General features: G+C 38.1%; 1 protein-coding gene across 1 annotated transcript in view; it reads left to right on the top strand.

Moving 5' to 3' along the window:
- The window catches only part of LOC107738431 (protein piccolo-like), an 84720-nt gene that overhangs the window by 25069 nt on the left and 43952 nt on the right, over positions 1–15699 (top strand). The window contains exons 11-15 of the mRNA XM_016550198.1: positions 134–907; positions 1049–1867; positions 2010–2906; positions 3114–4157; positions 4924–6021. Of these exons, the coding sequence (XP_016405684.1) occupies positions 134–907; positions 1049–1867; positions 2010–2906; positions 3114–4157; positions 4924–6021 (4632 nt within the window). The remainder of the gene's footprint in view (positions 1–133; positions 908–1048; positions 1868–2009; positions 2907–3113; positions 4158–4923; positions 6022–15699) is intronic.

Genomic DNA, 15699 nt, shown 5'->3' with positions numbered 1-15699 from the left:
TTTAATAAAGTCTCTCGTTTTGCTACCAGAAATGATTCTGAACAGAATTTGTAATTTAAATGATAGAGATGAGGTTAGAATTATGGGTAAATAAGTTTGTATGGTCACAGGTGGTAATCTTTCTTATCTACAGGTGAAGGAGTGGCTGTGTTTGACCTGCCAGATGCAAAGAACTTCAGGTCCTCCCCCAGCTCAACCACAGTCTAACAAAGTACTTCCACCAGCATCTCCACAAAAGGAAGAGATTCCAGAGAAGAAGCCAAGTGTTATAGCTGAGCAGGAAAATAAACCTCCTATAGAGACCAAAACACCAATACCACCAAATACTCAAATATCTAAATGTGATGCTTCTCCTTCCATGTCTGCTCCACTACCTAAAGGTGAACAGATTAAAGAAGAGTCAGGTTTCTTTGGCTTTGGTTTCGGTGGTGCTCGATCTCGGTCTCCCTCTCCTCAAACGGCTGTCTCTGATAAGGTTTTTGGTTTTGGATCCTCTATCCTCAGCTCAGCATCTAACCTGATCTCTTCGGCTGTTCAGGAAGAATCCTCCACCAAAACTCCACCACCATCTCGGAAGGGATCTACAGTTTCCCAGACTTTAAATAAGACCACACCAACACCACCCACTTCTCGAAAAGGATCAGTTGCTCCTCGGGATGCTAAACAAAAACCACCTGAAGGGGAATCAAAGACAGTTGTTACATCAATGCAAGAACCAAAGCCAGTACAGAAAACCCCAGATCCTAATCTGGCCAAACCTCCACATGCTCCAGAGGAGCTTCCAAAAATCTGTCCACTTTGCAAAGAAACCCTCAAGAAGGACCCACAGAACTACAGCTCTTGTAGTTCTTGTCAGAAAATTGTTTGTAATCTCTGTGGATTCAATCCCAATCCACATCAAACCGAGGTACCATATGTCAATGTCTTTAACATTTATATTTTTAAAGGCTCTATTGAAAATGTAAAAAGGAATTATTTTGTGTAGATTTTGAGTTTTAAAAGAAAATATGTTTAATGGTTTCATTTACTTTTTTTAAATAATCAACAGGTGAAGGAGTGGCTATGCTTGACCTGCCAGGTACAGAGAACCTCAGGACCTCTCCCTGCTCAGCCACAATCCAACAAAGTACCACCAGCATCTCTAGAAAAGAAAGCAACTCAAATTCCGCCTTCTTCAGAAAATAAGCAGAGTGTCCCTGCTGAGCAGGACAAGAAACCTCCAGTAGAGACTAAAAAACCTACAATTACTCCAACACCAAATGCTCAAAAGTCCACCGGTGAAGCTTCTACTTCCAAACCTACTCCATCATCTAAAGTTGAACAGACTAAGGAAGAGTCTAGTTTCTTTGGCTTTGGTTTTAGAGGTGCTCGATCCCGGTCACCTTCTCCTCAGTCTGCTGTCTCTGAGAAAGTTATGGGTTTTGGGTCGTCCTTCCTTAGTTCAGCATCTAATCTGATATCCTCAGCCATTCAGGATGAGTCATCCACCAAAACCCCACCAAGTTCTCGTAAGGGATCCACTGTGTCCCAAAGTTCTATTAAGATGACACCAACACCACCTACCTCTCGAAAAGGTTCAGAAGCTTCACAACCTACACAAAAAATTAAACCACAAGAAGAAGCCAAACTTATTACTGCACAGAAACAGGATGGAAAGAAAAAAGAGGAAAATAAACCACAGGATGAGATGACCAAAGAACCAGTCGTTGATGTGAAAATTAACAGACCAGCCCCGGAGCTTCCGAAAGCCTGTCCACTCTGTAAAGTGGACATAACGAGGGATCCACCAAATTACAACACTTGCACTGAATGCAAGGACATGGTGTGCAATCTTTGTGGATTTAATCCCATGCCACATCAAACTGAGGTAAGAGTACTTAATTTTTTAGGGAGATGTATATCTGTGAGTTGCACATGCATCAGTTATTCCATTAATTCAGTGTCAATTCAGTGTAATTTCAAGAGCTTCTTTTAGTATTTTTATTCTAATTCCAATTATTATCCTACAGGCTAAGGAATGGCTGTGTTTGAACTGTCAGAGAAAGAAAGCTCAAATGTCTCCCTCTGCCCAACCACAGCCACAGGTTAGCAAAGTATCTCCACCAACAATACCAGAAAACAAGGAGGCTCTCATACATACTCCAATTCCAATGTCTCCAAAAAATAAGCCAGATGTCATTGGGAAGATAAGCACATCAGCTGTTACAGAGAATCAAGAGAACAAACCTACACAAGCTACAACACAACCACCTGAAATGCCAAAACGTGATCCTTCTCCTGCAAAATCATCTGTACAACAGAAACCAGAACCTTCTAAAGAGGAATCAGGTTTCTTTAGCTTTGGTTTTGGCGGTGTTCGATCTGGATCACCTCAGCCTTCAGTGACTGCTGTCTCAGGGAAGGTTCTAGGCTTTGGATCCTCCTTTTTGAACTCTGCATCTAATCTAATCTCCTCAGCCGTTCAAGATGAGTCCTCCACAATGCCACCAACTTCTGGTAAGGCTTCCACAGCTTCTGAAATGTATGCAAAGACTACAACACCACCGACATCTCGCAAGGCATCTGTGGTTTCCCAAGCTTCAGTTAAGACTCCACCAACACCACCCACTTCTAGGAAAGGATCTGTTCCTTCTCAAAAAGTTCCACCTTCTGACACAAAAGCACCTATAACAGACAAACCAAAGGAGGACAAAACAGATGAGAAGCAGGTGCAACAGGCTTCAGCAGTACCTGAAGCTTCAGTAGTAGCAGTTGCAGCTCCTAAAGCGGAAAACAAAGCATGTCCTCTTTGCAAAGTCTATCTTAATGTGGGTTCAAAGGACACTCCTAACTACAATGTCTGCACTGAGTGCAAGAACACTGTTTGTAACCTCTGTGGATTCAACCCAACACCCCATCAAACAGAGGTAAGAGAATGCTACTATTCTGTTATAACTGTTGCTAACACTCTTTTAACACAGAAGAGGAATTTACACTTATCTAAAATGCTTGATCGCTCCAGCTCCAGCGTAGTTTTGTGTAGTGGTCTCCATGCAAAATCAATATCATGTTAATGTTCCATCAATATCATGGATGAAACAATTCAAGGATTCCTTTTTAATCTCTCCATACAGGACAATGAATGGCTTTGTTTGAATTGCCAAACACAGCGAGCATTAAATGGAATGGAACCACAAGGACCTCCCAAAATAAATAACCATCAACAACCTGAAAATGTCTCCATCTCTGCACCACCTCCAAGGACAGAAAGTATAACACCAGGGGCACCATCATTAGTGCCAACCATGGTTCCTGATCCTGAAACCCAAAAGAAAGAGATTCAAGCTGTGGCCATTCCTGATAAAACTAAGACTCCTGTTTCAGTGGATGCCCAAAAGAATGAATCAGTCTCAGCTTCACCAAAACCACTAGAGACTAACATAAAGGCACAGCCTGCATCCTCTCAGAAGAAAGAAACATCAGATTCAAAGAAAGATAAAAAATCTGACACACTCTTAAAGGAGTCTGACAAGTCTCCAGAAAAATCTGCTCCACCTCCACAGGCAGAGCCACCAAAACAGGAATCCAGTTTCTTTGGTTTTGGATTTGGTGGTCCTAAGGTACAACCAGCTTCTTCTAAGCCATCTGAGTCAACCACTGGGAAACTCTTTGGCTTTGGTGGCTTGACAGAAACAGCTAGATCTCGATCACCATCACCACAGTCTGTTTCTGCTGTCTCTGGGAAAGTTCTGGGCTTTGGATCCTCTATATTTAGCTCAGCATCGAATTTAATCAGCTCAGCTGTTCAAGATGAAACTTCCACTACACCCCCAACTTCTCGAAAGGCATCCGCAGTTTCCCAGACCTCTGCTAAGACTACTCCTCCCACATCTCGTAAAGGATCTGCAGTGGCACTAGACTCTAGTAAGATAGGAGACACCAAACCACATGCAGGACAAGATGCAGAGAAACCAGCGGAGAAGAAACCAGAAATCAAGCAAGTCACAGCCAAACCACCTCAGAAACCTGCTCCTGAAGAAGTCAAGACTAATTGTCCATTATGCAAAGTGGAACTCAATATTGGTTCCAAGGATGCTAAGAATTTTAACACATGCACAGAATGCAAGACAGCAGTGTGCAGCCAATGTGGATTTAATCCAATGCCTCATCAAACAGAGGTAAGACATTTGACCTCTATTTTTAACATAAGATGTGTACCATGTACCATTCTTTTTGACTTTTACTCCATCATACAGTAGATATTTATGTAAGCCAATATAACTTGCATTGTCATCATATTACAGAACAACACAATGTCATTGGCATTCGGGAAAAAAAAAAACTAATTAAAGTAAATGTAACTATTTGTTGCATTTTATTAGACATTCCAAAAATGTTAAAGTCAAAAACAGGACATTTCCCCATGCAGTTTTAGTCTTCTATCATAAAGCTCTAATTTCATTTAAAGTTTTATGTCTATGTTTACTTTAAATGCTGTTAAGTACAGCACATCTTTGACTTTTTGTCTGCTAATTGCATATTTGCTTTATTTGGTTTTTAAAAACAATATTTAAGAGTGGCCATTTGTATTCATGCTGTCAATGTGGCAAGCCATTGCAATTCTCAAGACATATTCCGTAGAAGTGTCTTGAGGCAGTTATTTTGTGTAATTATGGAGTATACAAATAGGTTCAACAACAGTCTTTGACCCTCACCAGCTTTTCATGCATTTCACTTACAGATATGTAAAGTAAGGATAAACAAATTGTTGCACAGACAATGTTAATGATGTGAATAAGTGATCATTTATTTTAATTTTGTTATCTAATGTACTGTATGTTGAAGCAGCAGTTTTTAGTAGTTATTAGGTTTTCTATGTAGAAACCTACTATAAGACAGTAGAGGATATAATATCTTATTGCCAATGAATTATAATTATTGCAGGTTGAGGAATGGCTCTGCCTGAATTGCCAGGTACAACGGGCACAGGCAGGGATGAAAACAACTGAAAGTCCCACAGTGAAGCCTCAGCCAATTCCCTTAGTTAAACACAACCAAACTCCATCCAAAGTTGACAAGGTATCTACAGCTCCAGTTGAAACCAAACTGGATGAGAAGCCTGCTGCAGCTGAAAAGAAAGCTGTCTCTCCTCAAGAAATAAAGAAAGAGATCTCAGTTCCAAGCTCTCAACAAAAGGCAGGTACTGATGCCAAGGCAACTGATACAATCACCCCGAGAAAAGAGCCTCCTAAGCAAAACAATACTCAACTAAATCCTGCGAAAGCTCAACAAGAGCCACCCAAAGATACAACCATTCCTGTAAAATCTGCTCTACCTACCGAGATTGGACCCCAAAAACAGGAATCAAATTTTTTTGGTTTTGGATTAGGTGGTCCTAAAGCACAGCCTACTTCTTCTAAACCATCTGAGTCAACCAAAGGAACGTTCTTTGGTGGATTTGGTGGCCTGACAGAAACTTCTAGATCTCGTTCACCATCCCCACAGTCAGTTTCTGCTGTCTCTGGGAAAGTTCTGGGTTTTGGATCCTCATTATTTAGCTCAGCGTCTAATCTGATCTCCTCAGCTGTTCAAGATGAGCCATCCACAACACCCCCAACTTCACGTAAAGGCTCCACAGTTTCTGTTGATTCTGGTAAATCTAACATAGCACCAGCTTCTCGCAAAGGCTCAGTGGCCTCTGCCAAGACTACACCACCAACATCGTGCAAAGGATCTGTTGCAACAGAACCCAACAAGGTACTTCCTGAAAAAGAGAACAAGCCACCTGTTGAAAAGAAACCAGAGCAGCTCAATGAGAGCAAAGTATCAAGGATACCTACTTCAGAAAAGGATAAACCTGAAACTGGACAGGATAAATTAGTAAAACATCCTGAAAGTGTAACTCAACCATTCACCTGCCCACTCTGCAACGTGGATCTTAACATGGACTCAAAGGACCCTCCTAATTACAACACCTGCACTGAATGTAAAAGCATTGTATGTCATCTCTGTGGATTCAGCCCCATGCCTCACCTTGCTGAGGTGAGTCATTGACTGTTTCATTGTCTTAAGTCTTTGTTTCTGAAGGTCTGGTTTTTACAGGAATAGTGTCCATTAGTGTCAATTTCATTATTCTTTTTAATATGTGTCTTTAGTACATAGATAATAAATGTGTTGATTGCTAATTTAATTGGATTTTCTCACTAAAGTACTTTAGACTCTTTTTTGGGGAGTCACTACCCAAAAGGCTCTTCTGACTGATTTATTTCTTAGTCTTAGCTCTTATGTATTGATGACTAATGAGCCAATGTTCTTTGGAGTCACTTTTTGGGTGTCACTACCCAAAAGGCTCTTCTGACTGATATTTTTTTTTAGTCTTATCACTTATATATTGATGACTAATGAACCAATGTTCTTGGGTGCATGAGTCTGACAGACAGAAAATCTGGAGTGGTGGGTTCTCCAATGTGCAGTTCATAACCCCTATTATGCCCACTCATTCTCCAGATGGCTCTTTCCAAATCATTGTAATTTCACTAAAACTCCACAAAGGCTGAGGACGCAGTAGAAGAGTCAGTAAATGCATTAGCATTCTGCAGGGACCAATGAGTGATTGGAATTCTTTCAGGTTTGTCCAATAACAGCCAGTGTAGACTGAGTCAACAAAACCCTGCTAAGAAATTAAGTGGCTTGTGAATTCAAAGCCTAGAAAATTAAAGTGGGCACTATTGTCCCTTTGGTGATTTAAAACTGCTAATAAATTAAACTGTTTGGGAATTCAAAGCATAAAAAATGAAAGTGGGCAGTAGTGTTGCTGTGATGATTTAACTGCTGTTTGTATGCAAACAAGACAATTTAAAATTATGCATGCACTCTGCATTGCAAACTTTTATTTGGTGAGCTGCCCAGGCCTTGAGTAAACACTAAGCTTAGAGAGCAGAGGCGGTAATCTGCATGAGTGGTATTTATGAGAGCGTAGCTTCACGCTATAATGCTGAAACGTGCTGAGCGCTGACTCCGGGGAAGAATCCCTGTGTTTGGACAAAATTTGTGGTTACGCAACAGGCTGATTAAAGAGAGCCACAACTTGCAGCGCACTGTTAAAGTGATCAAAGGTTTGAATATGGAGACGGGTGGTGTGCCTCATGATATCCTAATAAATGGAGGTGGTGATGAGGGTGGGGGCAGTGTAAGTTGTCAGATGTCTACCTTGTGCTTGTGAACTGATGGACTAAAGCTCCCATGCCATCTGCAGCATGTGCATGGCCACTTCCACAGCATGTCAGCCATCCATCATTTATGCTAATGTGACTTCTTGTGCTTGTGACCCCAACCAGCTGTTCATTGCTTTCATCAGATCTGTGATTGCAGAAGTAATTTTATGAGAAAACTTTTTGATTTATGGATTATTACAGCACACTGAAGGAAATGGTATGAGAATAAAACATGTTACAGTATTTAATATTCTGTAATGATCGTCTGTTCTGTGTCCAGCTGCAGTTGTTCTCTCAGTGTTGCACTGCAAATCATATACGAGCGTAGCATCGCTGATGTTTTTTTTGGCAATTTCAATTCTGAAACACTTGCATTTTTTTAAGATTTCAGTTATTTAGGAAGTGTAAATGCAATGGGCTTCGGTGGGCTAATGTTTGGAGATTTAAATTTAGAATTATTCAGTAAATACCTGAGTTAACCTGGTAAAATATGCTCCTATGCTGCCTTTACTCTGAGAAACTATAGGAGCTCTGTTTTGACAATCAGCTTGCATTCCATTGTCTGCCTGCTGTGCATGCTAATGAACAATCGCATGTGATCCACTGTTTCCTGAAATTGTGAATCTGTGCAAATATGTTTATGCCACATCATTGTCATCAGTATATTTGCAGCTGACATGCACCATGTGTGCAGTGTAGAAACAGCTGTAGATGGGCAAATTTAACTATAGTATAATCAACTTTGTTGGGGTGTTCTGTACACCCGTGTCCTCTGCAGATCCAGTTAAAGGATAATATCAGCTTATGGAAAAAGTATCCACTGTTATGTGGACATTTTATCAGTTGGTGCATATTTGCAATTTTAGTTTGAAAGTTAGTGGTTTATAAACAGGCTTTTTACTGTATTCATAGATTTGATAGATTTTTTTTGTCCCTTTTTTATTCAGTCCTTCTTCCCATGGGGTCACACTGTCTAGAACATTTTCTTTTTATATTAAAAAAAAGTATTTGCAGAAGATGGCCCACTTAGAAACAGACAGCCTTGCATTTTTCAGTGCTGAATCATATTTGTCACTGCACTGTCATCCTGCCCTTTTGGATATGACACAGTCAGTCTCTTGTAATTTGCCCTTAACATGAGCCTTTAACTTTGGCCTCTACAATCCTGCACCTTCACACAAGAAAACAGATTGTGTGCTTCTGATGTTAATTGAAAAATACAGTGTATGCTCAAACAACCTTTTGAATGACGATGCACATTCACATATCTGTCATTTGTAAAGCTGTAGGCATTCAAACGCTGATGCGTGATATTAAGATATTTAGTGATATGCCGTGTCCGCATCTGCCACACTGTTGGATAAAAATAGCGTTAGATTTTAATCTACCTCAGCTAGCATTGTGACAACGGCTCCATGAATGCTGTCGCTGGACCCAAGGGGACTTGTGTATTTTTGGATGCCATCTAACAGCCTATGCTGATGTCTTACTTTTTGCAATTATGAAAAACGAAAAATAAAGACGTTTAGGGTGACAAGTTTAGGGTGATAATCTATAATACATTGTCATACATTTTAAAGGGGTCATATCATACCTATTTATTCTTTTTTTATTTTATATATATATAAATATATATATTTACATTTTATCAGTACAAGTCCACTAAAAATGAAAGTCAAGGTTTCTTGCACCAAAAATGTTTGTGATATTTAGGTTTACATTACCATTTCCACCCTAGTGCAGTAATGACCTGAGCTAGACAAGCAACTGCCATTGAGATGAGTGAGACTGCTAATCGATAGCTAGGTATTATAGATCTTATTTTTGTTTTAGTGCTGCTTTATTGCAATAGATAATCTGTTTGTACTTGAGATTAAGCTTTCAGTTCCTTCCAGTTGTTTACATAGCTACTGTATATGAAACTCTTATTGCAAAAGAGAAATTCAATTTCATATGATATGACTCCTTTAAAGAACAGAGCGTTCTGTTTGGTCTTATAAGCAGTAATTGACGGAGCAGCAGTGGTTACTGTCTGCTGTGTTTCCTCATTGTTCCTCTGGTGGTAATACACTGGTGGCCAGCTGTGCCCGAGAGAGTTGTGTATGCTCTCGATGGGATCGAGTTTTCTATGTCATGTCATTAACACAGAACAATGCTCTGGTGGTTTACACAACATGGCCATTGTCACTATGCGCGCAGTATCTTTCTTTCTCTTTTTCTCCTTTTAGTCTTGTGTGTGTGCACGTGTGGTTTGTGCCCTGGATGCTTTATGCACAGTAATATGATCATCCCAGTGCTTGGAAAATTGCTCAAGGTGTGTTCTGCTTGCTAATAAATTATGTTTATTATACTGAGACTCTAAGAGGCATGTAAAAACCGCTAGACTAATTTAATGCCATTAACTAACTTGTATCATATAACCTGACCTGCATGGGGCTACAGTCAATCTTTTTATGGGGCCAACGTAGCATCAAAGGTGTGTAGGCATATATTATATCTGTTAGGCATCTTAATGTTCCTCTGCTGCTTTTTCTGCCTGTTGGTCTGTACCTAAATGTACAGTAGCTAAATCATTGGGAAATTTGGCACATTGATTGAAGAGTGTCTTGTTATTCCTTATAGCAACATTCACCACCTACAGTTAAAAGTTTTAGATACACTATTGGTCAAAAGTTTGGTGTCAGTATGATTTATTTTTTTATGTTATGTTTTTAAATTAATACTTTTATTCAGCAAGAATGGATTAAAGTGATTAAAAGTGACAGTAAAACATTTATAATGTTACAAAAAAATTTGTTTCAAATAAATGCTCTTCTTTTGAACTTTATATTCAACAAAAAATTCTGAAAAAAGTATCATGGTTGCCACAAAAATATTAAGCATAGATAATAAACATAGATAATAATTAGAAATGTTTCTTGAGCACCAATTCATCATATTAGAATGATTTCTTAAGGATCATGTGACACTGAGGACTGGAGTAATGGCTGCTGAATCACAGGAATAAATACAATTTTGAAATGTATTAAAATTGAAAATTAAATGTAAAATTATTTTACAGTATTACTTTTACAGCATTTTTTGATTAAATAATGCTTGGTGAGCATTAGAGACTTCTTTCAAAAATATAAAAAAAATCTGCAGGAGCCCAAACTTTTGAATGGAAGTATACATTTTAGATTATAACTTTTTAACCAAATGTCATAGTTTAATTTTTAATTCCATGTATCACAAGAACTGGTGATTTCAATTTATTCCCAACAGATATATCATTTTTAATTTTGTCAAGCACATTTTTAACCTCATCTAACAGTTTTCATTGGATCCCTACTTTTTGTATGTATATACTGATTTATTTTGATATACCAAACAATTTGCATAACTTGTTTCAGAAAATGCCTTTTCTGTCAAAGACCAGGGGCTACTATGACTACCAGTGTTTCAGGATCAACCATATACCAACTAATTTGAACCATTAGCATACTGTTGTTGTTGTTTTTTCTTTACCACGAACAACATTTGTTCAATCTTCAACATACAGTAACTGGCTCAGATTGACTGTAGCTTTGCTACAAAGTTAATAGTGAGGATATTGAAACAAAAGATTTTGTATGGAAAATAAGCCTTGTAATTGCCATGAACACTTTGCTTTAGGTCAAAAGCATTAATGCAATAATGAATCTGATTCTAGCCTTTGAACCAGTTGTTTTCAAAACACTATTTGTCAGCGGTTGTCATGACTACACAAATCTGTGCAGCCTGACAAGGTATAGTCCACAAATCTACTCTGCATTACAATATTCCATTCCACAAGTGTGCTTGGCTCCGTAATTGCTGCTTGCAGCAATGTTTTTAATGCACAGGCATAGAAATAGATGATGAGATGTAAGTCTGCTGCTTTCATTTCTTTCTACAAAAAATATTGGAATGATTTTAGAACGATTCTGCAGCAAGCACAATTTTCAGGAATTACACTGCAACAAATCTAATTTAATTCTCCTAATCTTTGACCTACACAGTCTTAATGACATTTACAGGTTGCACACACCCAAACGCATGAGATTGGCTCTGTCGCAAATGCTGCAGGAATCACAGACAGCTGCAGGAAGAGATATTTCATATTCTCGAATCAAACGGCAACTGTTGCCGAGTCAAAAAGGAGAGCTGCCCTGGAGGAGACGGTGGGTGTATAAATAGTCTGAGGCGAGACTAGAAAGATGCACCTTACTTTTTTTCCCTTCTCACAAGCTGCTTTTAAAGCAATGAGCTCTCTAGATGCTCCTACCACGTGTCTGTGCATGTTTGGCTCTTTAAATGAGAGCAGTCAAAAGAACATCACTAAGGCACAAACGGAGAGCATTTTGAAGCACTGAGCATGGTTTGGTCATTTATAAAGAAAATTGGAAATATTTCATCTTTCATCTTCTGTCTTTCAACCTTCACCCAAGATAAATTGCATGTCTTTTTGCTGATGCACGCAAGAATATATAACTTTGGCTATAAATTAATCTTACTTCTCAAATGCAAATCTGTTCCCGCTTTGTAGTACAGACAGGCTGACAAAATACAACAAGCTTTATTTCACCTGGAATGTGCTGTGAGATGTTTAGAATATTATGCAAACTTGTGGCATGTTGCTACAAAATGCAAAAGCAATATAGTTGGGCTCTTTGAAAGAGCTGCAACTTGGAACACTGTTTAGTATGCATTCATTTACAGAGCTTTAGGGAGCAAGCTTTTGCAGCAATGAATGTTGAATACAAAGTGTTATTATCCTAATGGCTTTTGGCATTGCAGATTGTGCAACCCTTGGCAGATGAATGGAATAGCTATAACTTAAGGAGCTCTTAAAGAAAAATGCAATTGTCTAGATGGCTGGAGAGGAACAGGTTGCAGTGAGTATAGCTTTCAGATATTGAAAAGATGCAACTTATATAGCTATGCCATTCGCTATTACTCCAAGTCATCCTGGCTGGCTGAAGTTTAACAGATTTAGCAGATTAGAGCTTGGTAAAAGGTCAGATATCTCCTTCAGTGGAGTGCCTTATTGTGGTGCTGTAAGGCTTGATGAGTCTTATCATCAGAGAGCTGGTATGTTTTTCTCTGGGGTTAATTGCTGAGAACAAAGGCGCATGTGAGGCCTGTCTCCAGGCCTGCTGGTCCTTGCTGGTTGTCTGTAATTAAAGAGGACTTTGTATGGCGATCAGCCAGGCCTGGCTGGTTCAGAACCAGCTGCGGCGGGCACAGAGATGCATTTGCAATTGCAACAGGAAGGAACAACTAATAATACTACTCACGGTCACCGTGCTAGGATGGTAACAACTCAAAAATTTGAGTTAAGTATAGACAAGAACATTGGAAATATAATGCAGCAGTAAACTTCAGTATACATAAGTATCTCTTACTTAGAGAACCATTGATGTCAGATGTTCAAGTGCTTTTTTCTGTTTATTTTAGTTTGTATTAGTTGTATTTTTACTGGATTTATTAAGTACATAATAAATATAATAAATATTAATAACTAGTCATCACAAACAACTGAAAAAGTCATGAAAAAAATTACGGAAGTTCTGAAAAAGGTTCTTTCAAACATACAAAAGAATCTCTTTGTCAGTCAAACAGTACTCAGGTACTGAATTAACTATGACTGTGATGCTGTAGGACAACTAAATTTTTAGTAACTTTTTTTTTAATTGTAAGATTGAATTTGTATCAGTGTACTAGTAGTTTTGGCATTCATATTCCATAGTAAATGGCAGGAATGGCAAAACAAGTGCAACCAGCCATAATAACACTGTTGAAGTGGGAAGCTATGATGTTGGGTAATGTTGCATGATCTTCCACTGCTGTGTAGAATGAAAAAAGGTCATAGTAAAACATAGTGCAGAATTTATTGTTCTCATTCTTATGTTGGATGGATTTTGTTTGCTATGTGCTCTAACGTTGGTCAGAATGTGCTCAAAATTGAGGTGTTCATGCTTTTTTTCCTTATTAAACATTTATTTCCTTGTCAATTAGAGACAGATGGCTTCTGTTTCTTACCTCTCCTTTTTGCAGTATTTCCATAGTGTCAGATGTGAAACTAACAAATATGCAGTATAAGCCCATTTTTCCTAGAGAAGTGTAAATCACCCATAAATGAATAATATATGTATCACAAATGAATCATGTCTTCGTTATTCAAGGACGCTGACATTGACATTTCTTCCCAAATGCTTGAGCAGACATAATTGATCTTAGAGAGTGATATCTCTCCTTGACTGCTCTTTGTAGAATAAATGTAATCACCATGACATGTAGTTAGATTGATCTGAAAAGCATACTTCTGCTGTTGCCCTTTTCTCTTTTCTCTACTGCAATAAAAAGCAGACAAAGTAAAGTTGAGGAAGCCTTTAGATAATGTAGAGGAAGAATTTTATAAATGACTAAAGATACTCTGCCGGTTTGGATTCTGAATGTTAGCAAAATATTCTTAAAATGTAAAACTGTCATATTCTGACACTATTGGAATCACCATATTCTGTTAATACAGGTTGCATAGCTATTTATTCTGCAAAAATCAAAAAAATTAAATTCTGTGTGCTGTTTAGATTTATGTGAATTCCAAAATATCCTAATTATTCATGAATTTTTCAAGACAGATTAATGTAGTTCAGGCAACACACAGGCTAATTAATTTTGAAAATATGCAGTTTTGTGCATCCTTGTTTATCACCTTGATTAAGCACTTTTTGGATATTTTCCTGTTTGTAGCGCCCACAATTCAGTCTTTTTGTTTTTGTGGTTTTATATGTGTGCTGTGATCACTCTACATTGCCTGTATACACAGTACTGACAAGCAGCAGTGATGAGGACATTCTTTCACAAAGTCGTACATGCTGGAAAAGATGATTGGTTCCTGTTAATTAATCTTCTGATTGGTCTCCCTGCTCTGATGGGCCTGTGTGTTGAATTAGGCTTCTCCTGATTTGCATATGTATAAGCCAGTCAAGTTTCCAATTACAGGTGATGATTGCACCTTTTACTAAAACCATAGCCAGTGTTGAAATGAGCATGTTCTCATTTCTTTTTGCAACCATGAGCATTTCTGTTCATGTTATGCCTGTGTTTGTGAGTTAATTTATCTCACTCTAATAGGGAAATTTGCATATCTAGTTTATGGTAAGCTAGTAGTTATCTATTATATAATGTTTCTTCTCAATAAATAAGCTGCTCTAGGCAATTGCCTCACCAATGTGACTCCATTACTACTAATTATTCACTAATTTGCCCAAATTTAGAAGAACTACAAAGCTTTTTCAATCATTTGCTGTGTATTAAGTTTCTTTTGGAACAATCTTTTCCCGTCGTAAGATTTCAGTAGAATTAGTTGCTAAGAGTACAGTTCAATAGCATAAAAATACTTCCACGCAATATTGAGCCAACTAGTGCATTGTAATAATCCTTTTGAATTTTATAATGAATTTTATAATTAATTCTCCTTAATTTTTTTTATCAATTTTACCTTCTGTCTGAAGAATAGTTGCAATGTTTTCAGCATGCCTAAGATGCTGTCTAGGTAGGCAGTTCACTAGGTTTTGGCACAGAGCTAAAGGCTCAGGACAAATTGTGCTGTTGGGGACATACATCTTATCTGGTTTCCATGGTGACACTTTGTAATGACCCAGTCAAACCCTTGTTCTTTAGTCTGGTATTTTATTGTAATTCAGGCCTTCTGAAGAGGAAGGCTGTCTTGATCTACCTCATTGAATTATCCTTTTTGTCTGTGATTACATGTGTCTACCATCATCTAGTTATGCCTCATTTCTTCTTTCTAGTACATAATGTTAAAAAGATCCAGAATACATCTTTCAGCTTTCTGTTGCAATCATTAATAAAATGTCAGTAGAGCGAGAGAGATGAAATACAAATTATCTACAAATAAGGAGATTTAGCAGCATTTTTAATAGAATAGCTATGTTGTAAAAGAGTTATGGCTTCAGTCTGGAGTTAGTCTTGGGATTTGTCTTTCAATTTCTTTCCTTTGGAATGCATTTGCATACCCCATGCTTTTTAAATGATTTGATTTACAATGCAATTTCTAAGAAAATGTAGTTTCTATAATCACAGCTTTGTGAATAAGCCTTTGAGTATGACAAAAGAGACGGAGGGGGTGTTACATCATAAAGAAGAGTGTTCAATCAGACCATGTGCCTATGAATTATGGCTTGTTTGCGTCACTGGACGTGGGAATAAACCCTAATCTCCTGTTAAGACACGCTCACTCTCTCTCTCTCTCTCTCTCTCTCTCTATGTGTGTATTTGAATCATAGCATGTCCTCAGTTTTTTTATCATTTCTTTTTCACACACAAACACACACAAACAACACACACACATGTCAAAACCTGTAAGCACTGCCCCCTGTAGGAACAGAGACAGGTGTTTTAATGCTGCTCTAACTTGCCAGAATAATGAAAAGAAAAGGGCCTTTGTAAAATTGCTGAAGAAATAAATTTTTTTCTAAAT

Source organism: Sinocyclocheilus rhinocerous, unplaced genomic scaffold (assembly GCF_001515625.1).
Source record: "Sinocyclocheilus rhinocerous isolate Xijiao unplaced genomic scaffold, SAMN03320098_v1.1 scaffold975, whole genome shotgun sequence".
In the NCBI taxonomy this organism is placed as follows: domain Eukaryota; kingdom Metazoa; phylum Chordata; class Actinopteri; order Cypriniformes; family Cyprinidae; genus Sinocyclocheilus; species Sinocyclocheilus rhinocerous.
This window is presented reverse-complemented; position numbering and strand designations above follow the sequence as displayed.